The 22,026-nt window shown below is 51.1% G+C and overlaps 8 protein-coding genes across 8 annotated transcripts; 3 read left to right on the forward strand and 5 right to left on the reverse strand.

Annotated features, from left to right (window-relative positions):
- Positions 1–243: 243 nt before the first annotated feature.
- Positions 244–1,104, reverse strand: CkaCkLH20_13325 (uncharacterized protein; the record flags this gene model as incomplete). Its single annotated transcript, XM_038896035.1, has 1 exon — positions 244–1,104. The coding sequence occupies one exon, from the start codon at positions 1,102–1,104 to the stop codon at positions 244–246; it is 861 nt and encodes a 286-aa protein (XP_038738655.1).
- A 1,736-nt stretch (positions 1,105–2,840) lies between these two features.
- CkaCkLH20_13326 (uncharacterized protein) lies at positions 2,841–3,902 on the reverse strand (the record flags this gene model as incomplete). Its single annotated transcript, XM_038896036.1, has 3 exons — positions 2,841–3,197; positions 3,243–3,440; positions 3,522–3,902. The coding sequence occupies 3 exons, from the start codon at positions 3,900–3,902 to the stop codon at positions 2,841–2,843; spliced, it is 936 nt and encodes a 311-aa protein (XP_038738656.1).
- A 348-nt stretch (positions 3,903–4,250) lies between these two features.
- CkaCkLH20_13327 (uncharacterized protein) lies at positions 4,251–4,736 on the reverse strand (the record flags this gene model as incomplete). Its single annotated transcript, XM_038896037.1, has 1 exon — positions 4,251–4,736. One exon carries the CDS (start codon positions 4,734–4,736, stop codon positions 4,251–4,253), a length of 486 nt encoding a protein of 161 aa, XP_038738657.1.
- A 4,795-nt stretch (positions 4,737–9,531) lies between these two features.
- Positions 9,532–10,014, reverse strand: CkaCkLH20_13328 (uncharacterized protein; the record flags this gene model as incomplete). Its single annotated transcript, XM_038896038.1, has 1 exon — positions 9,532–10,014. The coding sequence occupies one exon, from the start codon at positions 10,012–10,014 to the stop codon at positions 9,532–9,534; it is 483 nt and encodes a 160-aa protein (XP_038738658.1).
- A 1,833-nt stretch (positions 10,015–11,847) lies between these two features.
- CkaCkLH20_13329 (putative epoxide hydrolase) lies at positions 11,848–12,960 on the forward strand (the record flags this gene model as incomplete). The annotated part of the gene is made up of 2 exons (XM_038896039.1): positions 11,848–12,104; positions 12,165–12,960. The coding sequence occupies 2 exons, from the start codon at positions 11,848–11,850 to the stop codon at positions 12,958–12,960; spliced, it is 1,053 nt and encodes a 350-aa protein (XP_038738659.1).
- A 1,045-nt stretch (positions 12,961–14,005) lies between these two features.
- Positions 14,006–15,285, reverse strand: CkaCkLH20_13330 (uncharacterized protein; the record flags this gene model as incomplete). The annotated part of the gene is made up of 5 exons (XM_038896040.1): positions 14,006–14,194; positions 14,252–14,622; positions 14,675–14,884; positions 14,940–15,074; positions 15,135–15,285. The coding sequence occupies 5 exons, from the start codon at positions 15,283–15,285 to the stop codon at positions 14,006–14,008; spliced, it is 1,056 nt and encodes a 351-aa protein (XP_038738660.1).
- A 1,492-nt stretch (positions 15,286–16,777) lies between these two features.
- On the forward strand, positions 16,778–18,049 carry CkaCkLH20_13331 (uncharacterized protein; the record flags this gene model as incomplete). Its single annotated transcript, XM_038896041.1, has 1 exon — positions 16,778–18,049. The coding sequence occupies one exon, from the start codon at positions 16,778–16,780 to the stop codon at positions 18,047–18,049; it is 1,272 nt and encodes a 423-aa protein (XP_038738661.1).
- Positions 18,050–18,929: 880 nt separating this feature from the next.
- On the forward strand, positions 18,930–20,107 carry CkaCkLH20_13332 (lactoylglutathione lyase; the record flags this gene model as incomplete). Its single annotated transcript, XM_038896042.1, has 5 exons — positions 18,930–18,976; positions 19,025–19,053; positions 19,110–19,546; positions 19,611–19,869; positions 19,932–20,107. 5 exons carry the CDS (start codon positions 18,930–18,932, stop codon positions 20,105–20,107), a joined length of 948 nt encoding a protein of 315 aa, XP_038738662.1.
- Positions 20,108–22,026: the final 1,919 nt, after the last annotated feature.

Consider the following 22,026-nt stretch of genomic DNA (forward strand, 5'->3'; position numbering starts at 1 on the left):
GGATTAATAAGCCCCTAGGGGCTTTTCTATTCTAAATAAAGCTTTTTAATCTACCTACCTATCTACCTACTTATCTACCCCTATATTCCTTTCTACTATAGATACCTAAAGTAAATAAAATAATATCTATAACTATAACTTTATAACCTAGCTTATTCCTAATACTAAACCTCCTTTTCCTTCCTAGCCGCCTAAACCTCCTTTTCCTAGCCTAAACCTCTTTTTCCTAGCCCTAACCCCACCCTACCGGGGCCGTTCGCGCCCGCTAATAGCGGTGTACAGCGAATCGAGGAACGCCGGCGAGCGGTTGGAGGAGAAGTTCCCATACGCGGGGTGGAAGGCCTGCGGGTAGAAGGTGTAGTCGCTGCTGCTGGGGAACTCGCGGCCCAGCATGTTCCGGTCCGCGAGGAGACAGCGCGTCTCGGAGTCGCCCGACTCGCTGTGGAGGCAGACGGCGAGGGCGTATGAGACGGCGGTGATGTTGTCCGGCCTAAAGCGGGCGCCGAGCTCCGTGATCAGCTTCTGTAGCCCCTCGCTCTCCCCGATCATCTGCCGGTATGGTGGGCCGTTGGCGGAGCTGCTGGGGCTGCCGCCTCCCTCCACGGCAGGGCCGTCCGGCCCCTCGTTGATGAAGAGACCGTTGAGGCCGCGCCGGGCGTCGTCCTCCTCTCCTTCTTCGTTGTCGGACCCCCCGTCCTCCTCGCTGTCCTCGTCCAGGTGGACGTGTCTCTCGCGCGGAAGGTTGTATATGCTTTCACCGACCTCGATCTCGATGTTGGCGCCATAGTCGTACGCGTGGAAGGCCGGCTCGTGCCGTCGCCAGTAGGACTCCGCGGGGTGGCCGCCGGCCCAGGTCGCCCAGCCGTCCATAAAGAGCTCTTGGAACGCCGTCCAGCGGGTGGAGCTTATGCGCTGGCTGTGCCTGCCCCCGGGTCGCCAGCACGGCTCAACCCCTTCACCCAGCAGCTCGGGTGACTGGAAGACGCCCGTGATGTAGGCTGCTAGCTGCCGCGCTAGTTCGCCCGCCATCCCGCTCCGTTCCCCAGCCAGCTCCCTCTCGCGCCGGCCGGCGGGATCGGCCGTCTCGCCCCCAACTGGATGCATAACGATGAACTAGATCTCTCTAGTAGCGGCCTGGGCGATCCTAAACGTGCGTCCGGTGATGTTGAATGGGATCCCGCCGATGTGCTTCGCGCCGTAAGGAGCCCTATACTTCTGGAAAGAGACGGTTACATTATTGAATATTGGGCCGTTGCGCCTCGTAATTGGACGCCCTGGCTTGCTGATGATGCTGAGGAAGTCGAGGAAGAATAGTGGGAAGAAGGCGTCCGTTGGCTTGGCCTGCGCCCCGCCCGCTGAGTGGGATCTGTAATTGATTGTATGCTTCTCCTGGAGGATCTTAAGGGCGTTGGCCGGCTTGAAGTCGCTGCTGAGCACCTTGTTGATGAAGCGCTGCGCTGAGGACGTTGTAAATAGCGTTAGCTCTGTTGGCCCGGGTTCACGCGTAGGAGACATACCTTGGAACTTATGGTGGCCTAAAGAGTGGTCTACCGCCCACCTCTAGCGGCTGTCTTGCTGTTGAGGCGGGTCCTAGTTGTTAGCAAATAGTTCGTTGCGGTCGAGGGTCATAGGCTAGTCGGCGTCAGACGGCTCGTCCTCATACAGGTCGTTAGGGTAGTCGTCTTCCTTATGTGCGGTAGATATGCTAGCAATAGTATGAATGTGATCTAGCTTGGTATGCGGTTAGCAGTACTGGGACGCAATAGTAAAGCAAACCACATATAACGTATAAGCTAGAGGGAATACTAATAAGGTTTCCACAGCCTCTCGACTAGTAATAGACTATATAGTAGTGCCTCTCTACCCTCCTAGCTGTAGTATATACCTAGGAAGGGAGAGAGGCCTTGCTCCTCTCCGGTTCACTATAACATCCTGCTTACTAGTCTCATACGCATAGAGGCGGCGGCACTAAAACCCTCCTTTACTAGACGACGTCTTATAGTAGCTTAGGGCCCGGATCGATCTATGCTGCATCTAATATAGAGGACCTACGGTTATGCCCCCAGGTGTAGAGCTGTCGCCAATATAAGATGGCGGGCCGCCTCCTAGGTCCCATTTCCTACCGATCTTTCTTTTCCCAGGATAGATACAGGTGATATACTGGCTTGACGTTGGATTGAATGCTACGCTAGGTTTCTACTGAGACCGCATAGGCTCAGACTAGTAGCCTGGGCGGCTATACCCCTAGCGGGATATATAGCTCTATAGGTCTTCGCCTGGGTTTTCCCTTATAGCACTATAAAGGTAAAACACTAGTAGTTAGGCGGAGATGAGATGCCGGTCGGCTTGTGTGGTGGTGATGACCCAGTAGATATGATGTGACGCGCAGGGCTCTTATTTTGCGCCGTATTGGACGATTAGTTATTGACTACGTGGGGCGGCCCCCTGTTCTTATATCTATACATCCCGGACTCGCTATAGGTCGGTCTTGCCCACCCTTTATTAAAGCTGTTGAGCGGCGCCTACTCCTACATTTGCCCGGGCATGGACCTAATATTATATTCCTACCGCATCTTAGCCCCTCGACGCCTTCCCAGGTCTGTCGGCATTCCGGCCCTGGTGCCCAGCTTCTAGTGAGGGAGATGCTTCCTAGCGCCGCCCTCGCCGTGACCACTGCGGCCACCTATATCGACCGTCGGCTCTGGCGACCCTTAGGCTTCTGAGGGCGGCGAGCCTCTCTCTAACCGGGCGGCGGTTGATAGCGACGAGGCCACGTCGTCCCACCCGAGCCGGTGACGGCCACGTGTGCCCGCTGGGGGTTCCGGCGGTTTCAGTTCGGCTTAGCCACTGGTGCTGCCCTCTGCGGGTTCGGTGTCGCCGGCGTTGGAATCCTCGATGGTGCCTCCCGAGCCAGGGTGTGGTGGCTCGGCGGCGCGGCTGCTTGGCATTGATGCGCCGTTAGGGAGGCCTACGATGAGCGCCTCGATCTTGCGTTGGAGGTCTGAACGTATGGCGGCGTCACGCAGCCCGGGGCGGTCGGCGGCTAGCCGGGACACATCTACGCAAAACGTCCGCACTAGCGCCGAGACCTGTTCCTGATGCCCTCTCTGGCGCGTCGCGTGGGCGGTCTGCCACTCCGGGCGGAGTGTGTGGCCGTCTACGTCGGTGACACGCCTCACAAGGCGCAGGAGGCGGGCCTAAGAGATAAGGGTAAACCGGTCGGCATAGGCCGGACTGTTGACGAGTGACACACTGTCGTTGATAAGCGTCTTGGCCTCCTCCGTTGTGGTGAACTCGTTGATGTGGTCCCGGACGAAGTCGAGCACGCGCTGCTGCAGCTGTTGCGCCGCCGCTGCTGAGGCGGTGTGGCCTTTGACGCCGCGAGACCGGCCGATCTTGCCGAGCGCGTCTAGTAGGTGCTCCCGTAGTAATGGCTTGTTCTGGGTCTTAGGGTGTACCTCGTTAACGGCGACGGCGCTATCCCGGTCGATCTAGGCGATGGTGTGCTGGAGGATACGGACTGCCGTTTGCGCGTCGGTCTTCTTAGTGCGGAGGAAGCGCCGTAGGTCGGGGAAGGCGAGCTCGGGAGCGGCCGCAATAGCCTCGCACACGGCGCTATATCTGACGTCGTCTAGGGATGCGAGTAGGCCTCGGTCCCGCCGGGCGCGACGGCCGCCCTCGTCCTCAAAGAAGAAGGATTCCACTGCGTCCTGTGGTCGGCCGACCCCTCTGAGACCTGTTGCTAACTGGTGCCAGTCGGCCTGCCCGGGCTCGCCGCACCCGTCGAGCGGCAGGGCCTCGATGGTGCGGAGCACCGTGTCCAGCGTCGAGAACCAGTAGTCGTCGACCCAGAGCCGGGCCATCCATTCAAACGTCGAGATGCTAAAGCTCTTGAGGCCCAGCCTTATGCGGTACCATCTCGTCGTTATGTCCCGCTATCCTTAGTGGTTCCACAGCGTGACCAGCCTTCGCATTGGGAAACCCTTCTCGCTGCCCAGCCGTAGCGCCTCTACGAGCTTAAGATTACTGTTGATACGCCTGCGCCGGAGCGGCCCGTCGGCGTCGCGGCCGATTGATACCAGCTGCGTCCAGATCTAGCCGTGGGTGTCGGCTTAGCTTAGGTCCCTCCAGTTGACTCGTAACTTGAGGTTGAGATCGGATGGTAGGCGGTCTAGCTGCCGTTAGCCTTCCCGCCGCGTCTTACCCGTGGGCGGTACCGGTTCACCTTGGTTGTAGAGCTCGCACGTCCACTACAGGTCCGACGCCGACCCGCCCGTCTCCTTCACATACGCCCGGAGGGCCTCGATGCGGTGCTGGCCTGCCATCACCTCGGGCGTGCTGCCGATCACCGCGGCCCAGCCGAGAAAGTCGTCCTCGCCGCCCCGGTCGCTCCCTGGCTGCGCGCTTCGCATGCGGCGGACCTCCTCGGCGCCGCAGAGCACGAGGATGCGGTGTTCTGGGGCGCGGCGTTCCAGACCGCTCCTCTTGAAGACCTCCTTCAGCTCGCGAGCGTGCCCTGCCTCGAGCGGGCGGTTCCTGCCGACGCTCCACCTCGTCCCGAGCGTATCGACTGGCATCTTGGCCACGGCGAGCAGGTAGGGCCTAGCGCGCTCCCGGACTGATTCGCTCTCGCTAAGGAAGGCATCCTCTTTCGTCTGGCGCTTTCGGTCGGGCGCCGCCTCAGTAGCTTCCCTTGCTCTTCTCTTCCGCTTCTTCTCCGTTGTGGTCTGTGGCATTGTGGCGGTGATGATTGATTTCCTCTGCGGTTCTGATGAGGTGGGTGGGTTGGCCTAGGCTTTATATGCGACCAGGTTAACGGGCAGGAGCTGGTAGGGGTCTCTGCCTACTGATTGGTCCCTTTGGCTACCGGCGCACGGCGCGCGATCCCTCCGGGTGGGTCGCCGCCGGGTGGGTCGCTGTTGGGTCTGCTCCGCCGCTGGGTTCTTATAGCCGGCTTAGAGGGCAGGCTTTGAGAGCGAGCGCTGGCCCTGTCTATTATTGAACACGTTAGGGTTGTGAATAGGATTCAACTTGATTGGTGACCTTGTTTGTGCCACCTTAATTGTGTGAGCTTATATGCTAGGAGGAGCTGTAATATAGCTATTTACCTCATCTTAGTCTGGCTAGAGCCCGTCTCAGCACTCCTACCTATCCTCAAACCCTCTATGTAGTTAATTGCCTAGATCAAACGTATAAAGCACTTATTAAGTAGGGAAAGACCGATATAGTTGGCTTCAGGCTGCACTAGTTTATAGTAACATAACGTACTATATTTCACTACAGTTTGAATTGCTGCCTCTTAGGCCCAGCTCGTTAACACTCCTTTTATATGCGCGTATATACTAGCTGTAGTTGAAATAATAAAGGTGAGGAAAGCTCTGGTCTGTTATTGTGTAGTAAGTAGTTTATTAAGGGAGAAAAAGCTTAGCTTCTTAACGTCCTATTCTGACTTTATTTTTACTCTTATATTTAATTACACACTTTTATTTATTATATTGCTATACTTTACTAGATTGATATAATAACCTAGCAACTAATAAAATAACGTTCTATAAATTACGTTCTACTTATATATCTACTCTCACTTAAGTGTAGTGGTATGCCTTCTGCAATATGCCTCCTTTGACGCTGCTCTCTTTGACTGCTGGCTGGGTGCAGTTAAAGCATCACGCGCGGAAGCGGAATTACTAATCCCCATATCTGCCGGTGCGCTGCGCTGCCGTCTCCCTCACTTTGCTGCAGTCTCCCTCGCTTCATTAGGAGCCCCACGTGCGCCCAATACTATTAACCACTCTCCCCTTAAACCACTACATATCCAACTTCTCATCCCTCTCAAGTAGTATTCTTATGCGTCGCAATAGCTCCTCTACCTTCCTTCCTTACTATGCTTATCCTTATTGTTATCAGTAGTAGAAGAATGCAACGCATTTTATGGCTGTATAGTATATCCTCTCCAAACGCGTTAGGTGAGGTATTGCTTTTTGCGACGCTATACCCGTTTAGTATGACGCGTTTTAGCTACCTATCTGGTCTGTTGATAGCTTGTTATTAATAGTATTGTTCTGGTTGCGTCCTTCTTCCTCTTCTTCTTCTTCTTCCTATCTTCCTCTATGGGTTCTTTTTACTCTTCTTAATGCTTAGTTTACGCTTATCCGTCACGCCTGCTGCTGCTCTAAGTATAACTCCTTCTCATCCTTCTTTATCTATATTGATTAGAAGGCTTCTTCTCTTTAATCTCTATATATGCCGCGTTTATATAATTATCTATTAACGTCCTCTTTTTATATCTTTATTTTAGCTGAAGTCTACAGTATGAAGTTCTTACCTTAGGGAGCTTTCCTGTAGGCTGGACGCACGCGCGCGCAGCAAACAGACTCCTCATAATAAGGTAACTATGTATATCTCCGTTTTGCTCTAGGGGCATATCTCTATTTTACACCTAGAGGTATATAACTTCGTTTACACCTAGGGGCATATATCTGTTTTGCACCTGGGGGCAGATGTCTGTTTTGCACCTGGGGGCATATCTTAGTTCTGCACCTGGGGGCATATAACTTCTTTTGCACCTAGGGGCAGATAGAAGTTCTGCACCTAGGGGCATATCTCTATTCTACACCTGGGGGCATATCTCTGTTCTGCCCCTGGGGGCATATAGAGGTTCTGCACCTGAGGGCAGATGTCTGTTCTGCACCTAGCGGCATATCTCTGTTTTACACCTGGGGGCAGATAGAAGTTCTACACCTAAGGGCAGATGTCTGTTCTGCACCTAGGGGCATATCTTTTTTCTGCACCTGGGGGCAGATGGAAGTTCTGCCCCTAGGGGCATATGGAGGTTCTACACCTGAGGGCAGATAGAAGTTCTACACCTAGGGGCATATCTTTTTTCTACACCTAGGGGTAGATAGAAGTTCTGCACCTGGGGGCATATGTCTGTTTTGCACCTGGGGGCAGATGGAAGTTCTGCCTCTGGGGGCATATGACTTCTTTTGCACCTAGGGGCATATATCTGTTTTGCACCTGGGGGTATATGTCTGTTCTGCCCCTGGGGGCATATGACTTCTTTTGCACCTGGGGGCATATGTCTGTTTTGCACCTGGGGGCAGATGGAAGTTCTGCCCCTGGGGGCATATGACTTCTTTTGCACCTGGGGGCATATCTCTGTTCTGCCCCTAGGGGCATATGACTTCTTTTGCACCTAGGGGCATATCTCTATTCTTTACTATATCGTAGTATATAGATTAATTCTTATTTACCTTTAACTACTATACTACTCTAGACTATAATATAACTTACTCTACACCTATCTATTACTACTACTACTACTACTACTACTTCTACTACTAATACTACTTCTACTATAAATACTACTTCTACTATAAATACTACTTCTACTACTACTACTTCTACTACTACTACTTCTACTACTACTACTTCTACTACTACTACTACTGCCTCCTCCTCCCCCTATAAAATAAATCCCTACCTCCCCTACCTCCCCTACCCCCTATACCCATCATCCCCCTTCCTTTCTTTACCCCTAACCCGACCGCGCCGGGGCCGTCCGCGCCCTCTACTTTCAAGATAGCTTCGTTCAACAAGTTCTACGACTCCAGAACACCTCTCTGGCTGATCAGGTGCCATGGGGTAGGACGATGGGCCATCTTCCCATTCTCTTCGCTAACGTCCCACACCCACATATGGGACACCCAAAAATGCCTCATCGCCACCACAAACCTCTAGCTTCATGAGAGGCTGCGCAATCACACTGCGACGTCGATCACGCTTCAACCCAATTGAATTTCTCAATTGAAATCTTTTAGCACCCTATAAGGCATACACTTAGCAGCGTCAAGCCATCCAATCTCAATAAGTTACATGCAGCCATCGACAACTTTTTAACTGTGTAATAAGTACCTCGCTTCTCGTGCTGATAAATAGGATGTGATCTTAAGCAGCGACCGGTCCCAGTGACCAGGCGCTGATGCGTGTTATTATTTCTCTCGATGCCAATCAAAGATTCAAACCACTCACAACACCTGCAGCTGACAATGCATTATGGGGCATAGCGGCCTGCCTTTGCATTGCTTTCGCAGGCTCTTTCGGCTATTTGTATCCAGATCGGTCCGGGTTTCATGGGACCATGCCGATGATGTGGGGCTGGTTGACCGGCCTCCAGCCACGGGACCTGGACTGCAGCGGGAATCAATTCAAGACATTGCGTTCGAGGAGAAACCGCGAAGCAAGCATTCGTAGACGTCTTCAATGAGTAGTGCGATTAGTGGTCACTATTAACTGCTGCAAGACGCTAATCAATATCATATTGAATTTCTTATGGGTCTACGAGTTCAACACACTGACGCCGGCTGGCTGGCTCTTCTACACGTTTGCTCTTTAGCGTCGAACAGTCAGTCGAAGAACAGCTGCTTCGGACAGGATGCTTTTCGGGTTGTTGACACTCTTGCTGACGCCGTCGTTGCCGCTATCAGATTCGGACTGAATTGCCTTCACCAACCCCAGTCAGTCCGAGATGAACAAGCGTTCACTGGAAATGAAGCGGGACGAGAGACATCCAAGCAGCAGTTCGGAAGAAAAAGTCGTGCGGGATGAGTTCCGTGCCGTTGCAGGTGGGGTAGCGGGGAAAGTTCTTGGTTGCTCCCACACGCCGCAGATTGATACTTAGAGAAGCAAAAAAACAATAATTCCAATAATAAACACACGACCTACGCAGGACTCGTACCTGCAATCTTCAGAGTATGACTAGAAAGCCGAAATCTGACGCAATGCCATTTCGCCAGCAGGCCATGTTGGCGATTGCCACTGCAAATCAATCATTAGGTAGGTCGCTGGATACGTAGTGCGCTTATCTTGTCATCATGTGGGTGTACCAGTGGTGTTCCGGGCCGTAAAAAAAAATTCATCCCGTCCCGCGCCTGGGCCCACCCAGCCCGGCGACTGATCCACATACGTGCCGATGGGAGGCAGCGGTCTTATGGGGACCGCGAGGCTGTCACGGGCTAGAGCCCGGTTGAGATCTCCGGCTTTGCCGGAGCAGCTGTCCCGATCCTCGGCCCCATTAGATCCACCATTCTGCCGAAGCACACCGCTCAACCCGATACGCTTCACCGCCGCTAGACACCCACTCCTGTAAACATCTCTTCAGCTTAGAATAGTCAATCGACGGCACCCATACTGTTGAACAAACACTGGGCCAGCCCCTTACACTTCTATTGTGGAAGACTCTGAAAACACAAGAACAACACATTACACATCATCATTCTTCTACTACCGCCAATCAAACACAACTAGCGAGGGTAATGATATGATGGGCCCACGTTTCCATTCTAAAAGCCTACGTACAGCAATAGCAGCCCCTCTATATATACTATGCAGCAGTTACTCGTATGTGACGCGATTGTACTTTTGCGGCCAGTGACCTCGCATTCAGCCCCATGCGCCGCGCATCCGTGACGTACGCCCGCATTGGCCGGACACCGTCCGCGGCGTTACGACCGCTACGCTTCGCGCTCAGAATCAAAACATTGCAATGGGATTGATGGCGTTTGCAGGTCGTTGCTGTGCCACATCCCAGTGTTCCGTGATGCAAGTGCCGTCAAATCTGAAGACATCAACAACAGCGGAGGGTTCCGTAGCTCCAACAACGTCCATTCGGTAATGGATATACGCGATATTATCGTCGAAGCCCGTGTTCATGATCGTGTAGTTGACGTTGCTGGGCGATAGAAACTGAGAGAGAGCGTTGAGAGAGTTTTGACGGCCAGAGAGGATATCAGGGTTGTGCTGGATGTAGTCTTCCGCAACGTGGCCGAGCATAGCTTTCGTGGCATTCCTCTCTTTGTAGAAGGCTTGGATGAATTCATCGAGGATCGCCCTCTGCTGCTCCGGGGTTGCGGAGCGAGGCGGGCAGCAGGGGGTTGACGATTCCTGACAAGGCACAAGGCTTTCGGCGCGTGCGGTCAAGGCAGCGCCCAAGGCGAGTAGTGAGGAGGCGCGCATGATGTCGGATTGTGACGGGGTAATGGGTGGGACTTCGATGAAGGATTGCGTCTAGATTTCGTTGACGTGTTACCAATGGAGAGTACGAATATGGCCCAGCCTACTTATATTCTGGGACAGATACGATAGAGACAAGTTGCCGAACTTGATTCTACCAAGAACACTGCAGTTGACAGGAGTTCATCTTAACTGCGCCACGTGCTGCAATGCAAAGAAATTTCATTACTATAGAGACTTGCAAAATGTGACGTCAGTGCTGTAACAGCTGGTGAAAGAAGGGCTGCATTTTAAATCACATATTTCTAATGATGTGACCTATGCCTGTACGGGTTCCCAACTGCTGCCGCATTGCTGGACGGTGTGAAAGCGTAGATAGATACGTCCCCTCTCTATGCTTCCGGAACTTAACCTACAGGATTCGTTGTCAATCCGGACGACCGGAATTTGAACGCACAGACCTCTGTGCCCAAGATCTTCAGCCCGTCGGCAGGCTGCCGATCGACGTCGCGCTCATCCACTGACAGTTACGAGGTTTAAAAGACAGCCCACTGCTCTATCGGTACGAAAAACACTCTCACCTCCACAGCCGCACAAATTCAGTTGCTTACAAACTTTGTTGGTTACAAAGCACACCAGACGGGTATCAAATTGGTTCCGGCCAGTGTTTGCGGCCTGGCGAAGCAGCATCCTTCTGCCAAGGCCCCTACAGGCTTCAGTACGATGGTGGAATAGCAAGTTGCTGCCTTACTGAATCCTGTACGAGACCAAGGAAAGATAGAGCAAGCTGACGTTTTCATTCTATTAGCGAAAATGGGAGCTCTGCCACCCTTTGCGTAGATACCACACAGACTCTGGTTCTTATGTGTCCAATAAGACCCTGGTAGTAAGGCCTGACGCATTAAGGTCCGACCCGAACTTGAATCGTTTCTTGTTCTCGCAGCGCAGTCCCTTCTAGGCGGACTGGCAGTCGCCTACGCCCCGACTTTCCGCTGTGACGACGATTAAGGCAGAGCGACCGCGACTATTTACTTTAAACGCTTACAATGGAGTGAGTTCAACTGAGATACCGCTACTAGAGAAAGCTTCATAATACAGTTGGCGTGTGTTAAGAACTGGTGCGCGCCAGCTGCCAAGTGTAAACTAAACGTAAGTAAGCCCGGTCACGAAAGCCCACCTTGACTTGGTCCTAGAGGCCCTATAGGCCCTGCGGTGAAAGCCCGCTTGGGCCTGGGCCCTCCCCCTCGCCTACTGACCCCAGCCCGCAATGCCCAGGAGTCCTGGATGGCCCCAACTAAAATAAAATGTTTACCAATTTAATATTAGTCAGTCGTAATTGATTAAGCATTGGCCTGCGATGTAGTAATTAGGCCAATCTTGAGCAGTAAACTGAATTAATTGCAACGGTGTGGGCGCTGCTATGATTGGCCCCGTGGGACGTCGAACATGGGGAACGGCAGGACGAGCGCTGCCGTAATTGGCCCGGGCTGTCTTCGCCCTGTCGCCGTAGTTCCTAGCTGCTTCTGGGTATTGAGTGAGAACGTTCTTCCCATGCCGCTTCACAAGTAGCACAGCAGAAAAGGGGCAGCAACATCTTGGTAATCTTGAAGTAAACGGATTTTGGGCCCAGAGTATCCGTAGATGCTATCGAGGTACGATGTTTTTCGGCCAAGCTTTATTACCAATGCAAAAGGAGTCAGCTGAGGAATTATAGTGGCCTGCCTGGTGGTCTTTGTATATAGTGCACAGGAAACCCTCGTCCAATGTGAGTTTATCTCATCTGTACTCAACATCGCAGTCACGTCTTAGGCAAACACTCTTTCTAAGTCCGCCACAATGCCCGCTGTGATTCGAAAAAACCCTGTGGTCAAGTACCATACCGCCAAGTTGAACGGCGTCACGTACAACTACCTCATCGCAGAGCCGGCTTCGTGTGACGTTGTCGGCACGATCTTCCTCCTCCACGGATGGCCCGATTTGTCCCTGGGATGGCGTAACCAGATTCCGCTCCTTCTCTCCAAGGGCCTCCGGGTCGTCGCTCCTGACATGATGGGCTACGGTGGCACTGATGCCCCGGAAGAGGTGGAGTTTTAGTGAGTTCAAGGCCTAGACACTCCCTTGTTGAGAAGTTGATGCTTACTCTTTCAATTCAGCACCTATAAGCGTGCTGCTGACGACGTCGCTGCCCTTGCGAAGCACCTCGGTCTCTCCCGCATCGTCCTTGGCGGACACGACTGGGGAGGTGCCGTTGCCTACCGTGCCGCTTTATGGCACCCTGAGCTGATCTCTGCCTTCTTCGTCCTCAGCACACCCTTCACCCCGCCGAGCCTTACTTATGTCGACGAAGCCGCCGCGCTGCCCTCGCTGCGCTACCAGCTGCAATTCCGTTCCGACGTGGTCCAGGAATACATCGGGTTGCCGCAGAACGCCACGCGCGTGCGCCAGATCCTCAACACCGCCTACGGTGTCACTCTGCCCAACGGCGTATCGGCCTTCAACACGACCGGTGATGGGCTCGAGTTCGAGCTGCTCGACCAGGTCACCGAGGACTCGCCGTTCCTGACCCCCGAGGAGATGGCCTTCTACGTTGAGAACTACTCAGCCGACCCATTTAACAGGACGCTCAACTGGTATCGTATCAGTGAGCCTAATTGGAAAGATGAGTTGGTGCTGTTCCCGACCACCAATGCCACGTGGACGGCCAAGTTCCCGCAGCCGGCCCTGTTCGTCAGTGGCTTGCAGGATCCGGCCTTGCCTCCTGCGCTGTCGGAGGGGATGGAGACGTACTTCGACAGCCTCACCCGCCACTCGGTAACTGGAGGCCACTTTGTGATGTGGGAGTCGATCGAGGCCGTGAACTCCCATATTGGCAACTGGCTCGGCGCTTCGGTTCTTGGCAACCTGTCCGTGGGACTGAACTTGACGGCTGGCAGCGGTCTCCTTCACTAAGAGCTTTCCAACTGGAGAGACATGATGACTCGGCGACGCTGAGGGTTCATAGTAATATATTTAGTTCGGCTATGATTATGCTGATCTTCGGAACACCATCGCGCGTACATAAGCCTAGTGAAGCTCAGTTGTGCAGTTTCTTGTCCTTCTCTCCATTCTCAGCCCTCTCACTGGCTCCTTTCTCGCATCTCTGGTCCGGCCATGCCGTCCGTCGCGCAACGCGATTTGTATAAGTGAGTAGCTGAAACGCAAATGCTGCGTCACAGGCTTTCGGACCCAGAGAGGTTTTCTATAACCGTACGCAAACCGAGATCCTTCGTCAGTATTGTCCTTCAACAGTATTTTCCTTCAGTGTGCACGCGTCGACAAGGTAAGAAGCATCACGGGTGACGTCGTTAATAAACTAGGGGGCCATGAAGATTGGCATATCTTCTTTCTTCCACTTAATGCTACTCTTCTTGGGCAAACCCTAACACTAAACCCTAACCCAGAAATTGTCCTAGACATATGAAGTGCTAAGAAGAGGCATCCGGATTGCGGTTCCTAGTGGTGTCCATGATCGGCGCATTGCTGATGTCATAGAAGTTGCTCTCGGCGTGAAAGACCACGTAAGGTGTGACGCTGAGGCTGGCGAGGTGGTTGATGTATGAGACGGCGTTGCGGGCTTATTGATTGAATAGATAGAGTTAGTGAGGCGTCTGCTTTAACATTGTTGGAGGGCACCGTGAAGCCTGTAATGAAGCGCAGCTGCCGGCGATGGTATCGTACGAGACGAGACACGCTTGCGAAGGCGGCCGTAATCCCAGGCTGCGACAGCTGCCTTGATGGCGTTGATGGACAGGTGGTAGTTATAGTTTAATTTAGTGTTTTTGGTGTTGCTTCTTGGCTCTATTTGTGAGGTAGCTGTGATTGGGTGCGCAACTCGCTCGTCTGTAGTGCGCTCTAAGTAAACACAATGCGCCTAATGCTACAATAAAGCTAGCCTTTTTAGATAGGATATACTATATTCAACTTAAGAAAGTCTGAAAGTCTTTTGAAAGAATGCTTAGTTTAGCTTATAGATGAGCTTAGTAGCTGAGATATTTCCATCTCGGTACTCCTGGAATCCTTTCATCACGCCATCAAGACCACCAGGAATAACATTAGGCCTAGAGGGCCTGATCTTTCCATCCTCAACCCAGCCAGGAAGCTTCTCAAAGAACTCAGTTCCAAGCTTATGGTCCTCCTCATGTGCCTAATCACAGTCAATAACATTATCTAGATCGCAGAAGCAATAACAATGATGACTTACGGGCCAATGGAACTTCCCGTAGCGGTGTTCTTTCAGGAAGGCAGTGAAGACGAACACATCGGACACCTTGGTCTGCTTTGTGACTCCGTCAATGTTTGCCTTCCCCGGCCTCACAGTACACAAACCACCGCCATTCTCGTCGATAGCTCGCGAGGCTAGACCAGATGAGGTCTTATTCCCGATAGTGTCAAATGCGTACTTGATACCCGACACCGCCTTCTTGATTGAGTCTATAACGTCATCATCATGATAGTCAAATGCGTGCGTAGCACCCAGACGCTTCACCAAATCAAAGTGACGGGCGCTGCAAGTTGTGACCACCTCGAAGCCGTGCAGAGCTGCGATCTGGATCGCATACAGGCCGACGCTTGCTATAGAACCAGTCAGTGCAGGCCGTTATAGCTAAATTCCGAGATCACCTACAGCTTCCACCCCAGATCAAAACTGACGCCTTTTCTCCGCTGTCTCTGGGAATGGCCAGGCAATCTTTGGAGAAGAGGGCGAGCCAAGCCGTCATCGATGCCAGTGGCAGTGTGGCAGCCTCTTCAGGAGTAATGTTCTTGGGAAGACGGAAGCTAATGTTGTTGTCCGCCAAAGTGTACTCGCTGTAACCTCCGAGGCCTTTGATCTCGCCTGTGGTGGAAACAATGTCAGCCCAACTCCGACCGTGGGATTGACGCAGACCTACCGCCCCAGATGAAACCGGCTACCAAATCTCCTCTCTTAAGCTTTCGCGCCTGATTGCCACTTTCCTCAACCGTGCCAACGAAGTCACAGCCAAGGACTGCGCCTTCGCCAAAGGCATTTCTGTCCAGCGCTTGAACTGTTGCTCGTGTCAATATTTCAAGTCAATGCGTGCCAATTGAGGTCTAGGATATCTAACCATCTGTCGGGTTCTGGGCGGCGTATAAAACTTTCACCAAGGCCTGATTGGGAGCCGGCTGAGGTACGGGAATCGCCTTCTTAACGATAGTCGGCAATCCTGTACTCAGGACCTCAGTAACAAGAGCCTCACACTGTTTTGCGGCCATCATAGATTGTGGTAAAAACGATTACTTTCAAGTATATTCTTCCCAAAAGAAGATGATTTAAAACTAGATCAGGGCAATAGCAAAATAGGCGATAATAAATAGTAAACATTTACCTATCTCCCTAAGTTTGTCGTCCGTTTTCCCTCATTAGAACTACTTCATAGAGGCTAGACCGTCTGACGGCTTTGTGCTGTTGAGTTGATGCTTGATTATAAATCGGCTTTGGCCGGCGTCTTTATTGCGGGCCGGACCACAATAAAAACGGGTCTCAACCGCGAAAACCCGGATTCCAACCTCAAACGCCTGGGGCTAATGACGGACTCGTGTGACTATAGTGGAGGCAGTACCGTTTGTCCAAGGTGTAAGTGTAAGCGCAAGCGCCATCTTACGAACATCAGAATGCCTAATCATTACCCTCAGATGCTTGATGGGCGGTTCAATTCATGTTTCTACGGTGGCACGGTACAATGTACAAGCCCTGGGCCCAAGGGCACCAGGGGATCAAAGGCAATGAGGAGACAGACTAGCTGGGTACAGAGGGCGCAACTCTCCTAGCTCCATGAGGTCAACTACATACTTTATCAGGGGTAAAGCGGCTTGCTAAGCAACGCTTGCGCGATAAACATCCACGCTGGTAGAAGCAGGGACCGATACACCCAACTTGGGACACACGCCTCCCTCACCTGCCTCCCTGAACTAGCCCTACCATAGGCTATCCTGCATCATTTCCCGCAGCCTGGACAGGGAATGGAGACTTCTAGTGCTATCTACTACTATCTCGGCCCACGATGGCCTCACAGGCAGCTGCGGGCTCCCCTACTGCCTATGATGGGTTATCCACCTCAAGCCATGATCCTACCCCTACCCATATCCCTCACGCCTCCTGTTGGGGCCTGCGTACCTCGACTACTGCGTATACACCTAGCAAGGCCTTTGAAGCCTGGAGATCGCTGGCGAAACAACGGGGTCCTGTTATTCATCACTCGTATGAAGCGGAATAGAACGGCAGGATTGCTTATCATACCGCGGCTTTATCGCATGAGTAAGCGCCCCACAGGGACCTGTGCATTCTGTGAGGTTGCTTACTCCGCGCGTTTTGTTACAGCCTGGCGACTGGCGAGTGGTGACGACTTGCAACAAAACACGGCTCGTCGCCCGCTCTCAGGCACTTTCATCTCATCGTTTGTAAGCTGTTAGGCCCAGATCTTCTCCAGTCCGATTGAGCTGTCTAGAAGCCGCAACATTCATAGCTATTTACTAATTGAAAAAAAAAAAATTGATTACTAAGCGAAAACGGGTTGAGAAGTTTAGGCCTCCAGCAGTTGATTGATAATTAGCCCCGCTAACTGCATGACCAACTATAGACGAGGAAACCTACTCATTAAGCCTCAATTGAAACGCGCATAAATCGCATCTTTCCCCCCCATTGGATTTGGAAGTTAGTCTATGTCCCACATTCAAACTAGCGCATCGATCACTCTCAAAGAAGTTAAACATGGCAAGCGCAATCCACGTCGTATCCAAGAAGGACCTCGCCCAGCATGAGGTCGTTCCAGTCAATATCTCCCTTCCAGCACTGGCACCCTCCTCTATCCGAGCCCGCTCATCCCTCGTCGCAATAACATCCAACAACCTCACCTACGCTAAGCTTGGAGACTTCGTGCACTGGTGGTCTACGTGGCCCGTCCCTGCTGATGCCCCAGCCCCATACAACAACAAGGACGAGTGGGGCATTGTCCCGGCGTGGGGCTTCGGCAGGGCGCTCGAGTCCAACGTCGACTCTCTCCCGGCCGGCAGCCTCCTGTACGGCTTCTGGCCGACCTCGTCCCATATAGTCGACCTTAAGCTAGCGACCCACGATCCCAAAACTCGCTTCCGTGAGGTAAGCGAGCACCGGCAAGCACTCGGCAGCATGTACAACGAGTATAGCCTTGTCGACGAGACAGCGCGGTCCGACGACTCCAGGGCCCTCTTCGCCAACGCCTATTCCATCTGGAACGCCGGTTACGTACTCAACCGCTTCTGCTTCCCGACGGAGTACAAGCCAGCACACCCGTTCGGCGTATACGGCGGGGAATGGACGGATAGCGATGGGGACCTTAGCGCCGCTGTGCTTGTGAACCTCTCGGCGTCGAGCAGGACTGGGAGGAGCTCCACCTGGAACTTCACGCGGAACCGCAAGCCGGGCGTTAATGGCCCGCTTGCCCTACTGTGCGCGACGTCGTCACCCAAAGTCCTGGAGCCTGCGCCACAGGCCCCGTTTGAGGTTAATTCCGTCAGCTACGATGGCCTGACCGCTGGAGAGACCGTTGCGTGGATCGGAAAGTTCGAGCCGAAGCGTGTCGTGGTTCTTGATCACGGCGCACCTCTAGCTACCACTGAGCGCTTCGTTGAGGCACTTTCAGAGGCACTGCCTGAGACGCAAACTACGCTGGTCATGATCGGAGTTGAACCGAAGATGGGGACTGCCGATGAGTTGGTCGCTCTCCTAGGGTCAAAGCGGCAGTCTCGCTCTACTGTTGAGCTCAACACGACATTCGTCATTGATATCGGGTTTGCTACAGAGGGCGGGCAGAAGTTCTTCGAGGAGAATGAGAAGGCTTTTAATAGTGCAGTTGAGGAGAAGTATCTTGGTGACCTTGAGTTGGTCAAGGGCGATGGAGTTTCTGGATCTGGTGGGGTTGAGGGAGCGTGGGAGAATCTCATTCAGGGGACGTTGGCGCCGAGCAAGGCCTGGGTGTACCAACTGGACGGGAAGTCACAGTAGTTTCCCAGGTGCAAGTAGTAACCTCGTAAGGAACTGAGAAGCCACATAGGGCTTCTTTAGTCTAGGATTCATCACTTTATTGTAAACAGAGTGATCGTTAAATAAACCCCAGGTGGCTTCGAATCCTAAGCTCATCAGAGAGCGTATCCTAGGACTTATTATTAGGTGATTCTTAAATAAGCCTAATTTAGTATTCAGTATTGGAATGCGTTCAGACACACTATGCTACGCATAATGATTGGCTGTTCCCTAAGGTCCGCGGTTAGCTATCACCACTAACTCCTCCTCTGGTTTCCGTCTATCTAGATGTGAAACCTTAACGCGTTCCCAAAACTTCTCCGGCAGACTAGACGCACCTTCTAACTATCCTTCTTTACATACCTGTTACGACCCGTTGGGCTTAGCTACCAACACGACCCCGCCAGGTTCTCAGCAACTAACACAAAACATATGTGACTCAGTGATATAAGGAAAATCAGGGATCCTCGAAATATTGACGTTAGTGGGGTTGGAGGGGCCTCGGGGGGCCGGAGATACAGCATGAGGGGCAAGGCTCCAGCGGCGGCGTAAAAGCTGTCGCCCTGCTGACAAATATGGATGGCAGTGATGATATAAGGGAGCTTGTGAAAGTTCGTCATGCACTGTTTTGTCCGAAAAAGCTCCAGTTCTAAAGGTTTCATCCCCGACTTTGTTCCAGCTGCATCTCACAAACCTGCTCACCTGTTTCCATAAACTCCCTCCGAGGCCTGCAGAGGATTAAGCTTATTCAAAACACACTCACAACTAAGCCCTCCAGCAAGCCACGGATTCAATTGGCGGCCTGGCGCAATCAATCATTTACTGATAACTGCTCACAGGACGAATCAGTCAGTCCGCAACCATGGCCACCACGACGGATGTTAAGAACTACAAGTTCAACCACTCGATGTGAGGCTCCTTTCGTCACTCCCGCAGTCCACGACTGAATAATACTAGGATCCGAGTGAAAGACCCCAAGCGCTCCGGTGCGCACTCACTCCTACACCGTGCTTCATGCGTTATACTAACCAACCCTTCTAAGTCAAATTCTACGAGATGCTCGGCATGTCCGTCATCAAGGAGATCAAGGCGCCAGAGGCCAAGTTCAACCTGTACTTCTTGGCATACGACTCGCCTAAGGCCTTATCGGCGGGCAATAGCGTGTTCGACCGCGAGGGCATCATCGAGCTCACGCATAACTACGGCACCGAGTCGGACCCGGAGTACAAGGTCAACAACGGCAATGTGGAGCCGCACCGCGGGTTCGGGCACATGTGCATCAGCGTCGATAACATCCAGGCGGCATGCCAGCGCCTTGAGGACACCGGGTACGCGTTCAAGAAGAAGCTCACGGACGGCAAGATGCGGCACATTGCGTTTGTGCTGGACCCGGACGAGTACTGGGTTGAGATCATCGGGCAGAAGCCGATTGAGGAGACGGCGGAGGTAAAGCAGACGGACGTGACTACGTACAGAATGGTATGTATAGAAGAGACGACAAAAGGTGTGAGAGGAGAAGATAGCTGATGGGGACGACAACTAGAACCACACGATGCTCCGCGTCAAGGATATCAAGAAGTCGCTCAAGTTCTACCAGGATGTCCTGGGCATGACGCTGATCCGCAAGAACGAGGCGAGCGACTTCACGCTCTTCTTCCTGGCGTATGGCGACCTTAAAGAGGGTGAGAGCCAGACGAAGCGCGAGGGCATCCTCGAGCTCACATGGAACCACGGCACGGAGAAGGAGGAGGGCTTCAGCTACCACAACGGCAACGACCAGCCGCAGGGCTTCGGTCATATTTGTGAGTTTTCCGACAAGCAATCCAGGCGACTTTTTCCATCGCAAGAGCTAATCATGGCCCAGGCGTCACCGTTGACAACCTCGACGCCGCGTGCCAGCGCTTCGAGGACCTCAAGTGCAACTGGAAGAAGCGCCTCACCGACGGCCGCATGAAGAACGTCGCTTTCCTGCTGGACCCTGACAACTATTGGGTCGAGATCGTGCAGAACGAGAGATTCGCGGGAAAGGACAACTTCTAAGTTATACATATCTATAACGTGGTTCATCAGTCAGCCGGACGTTTTGTTCTAAACACACTTATGTCTAAACCGCTTTAACATTTGATGCGTAAAATCTCAAAAACTATAACGTGCATGATAAGCGAGCGGATCGGACAAGCGAGCGGATCGCTCAACAGCGACCGCTACATCTTTTTTTTATTCCAACACATATCCATCCACCACAATGATACAGTCATCAAACAAAGAGGCTAGCATAATTCTAGCAGTTCAAGCTATCGAAAAAAACACCAAATTTGAGTATTAAAGGTGCAGCTCAGATCTACTTAGTGCCATTTTCAACCTAACCTACTGAACATAAAGGATGATTATAACGTCCATTGAAAACCTACTCTAGTATTCAGTGTTGGAATGCGTCGAGATACGGCGTACTTGTTACGACCTGTTGGGCAAAGCTACCAACACAACCCCACTAGGCTCTCGGCGGCTAACGAAGGACATATGTAACCCAGTGACACAAGGACGATCAGGGATCCTCGGAACGGAAGAACTATAGACGACTACGGGAATGACACAGACTAAAAGCAGAATGGATATGTTGGATATAAGCTATCCTAGCTATCTATAGATATATTGGATAGGAGCTATCCTACCTATCCAACACAACGGAACTATTTGGGACTTATTTATAAGATGGACTTAAGCTCAGTATTACAACCCATTAGGCATAACCAACAAAGGACGCCCCACTAGGATACTAGGCGGTCATAACAACATATTTATATACAGGATCACGGGAATACATAAGGATCCCTTAGGAACGGAAGAACTATAGTATAGGTTACGTAATAATAAGATAAGAGATTAGATCTATATAATTAAGATACAGCATCTATATTCCAGAAAGACAGAAGCTATATACCAAGGATACAGGAGCTATACAGGGCATATACAGCACCCAGCAATAGGACTACCCAGGACCTATATATAGGATAGACTTAAGTCCACTTAAGGATAAACTTCTATAGCTCTTTAGTAATTAACTTATAATTATTACTTATAATACTTTTAGCTATACCTAAGTAATAATTATTTTATAACTCTTATTAAGGCCTTAACTAATTACTAAGACCTTTAAAGACCTATAATTACTTAACTAGACCTATAAAATAACTAATTATTATTTATAGTTTTTAATCCCTAACTTACTATTAATATAAACCTACTATTAGTTAGCTAGCTATAATACTTTAATTACTCCTATTTAATAAGTTACCCTTTAAAAACTACTAATAGTATTATAATATCTTTATAACTCTCTAGAAAGACCCCTAGCACTAGATCCTCCTCTAGCGCTAGGAAGGCCCCTATTAAAAAGAACCTTACTTAAGAACTTAGGGATTAGAGAATAAAAGATAATAATAATAGTAATAATAATAATACGCTTAAGGAATAGCTTATATAAGCTAACTATAATATCTAATAGATATAGGAAATATTTAATACTAACGCCTATACTACTAAAGAACTTTAGGCTACTATATACCTATCTAACTAGTATACCTAGGAACTTAAATAGTAGAACTATACTCTTTAAGCTACTATTAATATTATTACTACCCCTATTAGGAAAGGATAAAAGAAGCTTTAACTTAACCCTCTTAATTCTTTTAATAGATCCCTAGGATAGCTTAAGGGATTCCTTATCTAAATTAAGAACTACTAGAATTTCTATTATAATAACTTTAAAAATAAAACTAAAAAGGTTATCTATATATCTACCTTCCTTAAGGGATAAGCCCTCTAGTAGTTTAAACCCTTCCTTAAAGAGTACCTTAATAAAGAAATACTTAACTATTATTCTACTAAAGTTAGAGATATTTTTAGTAGCTTCTAGGGCTTTAAGTCCACCCTAAAGTCTCTATTTTAAGACCCTAATG

This window comes from Colletotrichum karsti, assembly GCF_011947395.1.
Source record: "Colletotrichum karsti strain CkLH20 chromosome Unknown Scaffold94, whole genome shotgun sequence".
Taxonomy (NCBI): domain Eukaryota; kingdom Fungi; phylum Ascomycota; class Sordariomycetes; order Glomerellales; family Glomerellaceae; genus Colletotrichum; species Colletotrichum karsti.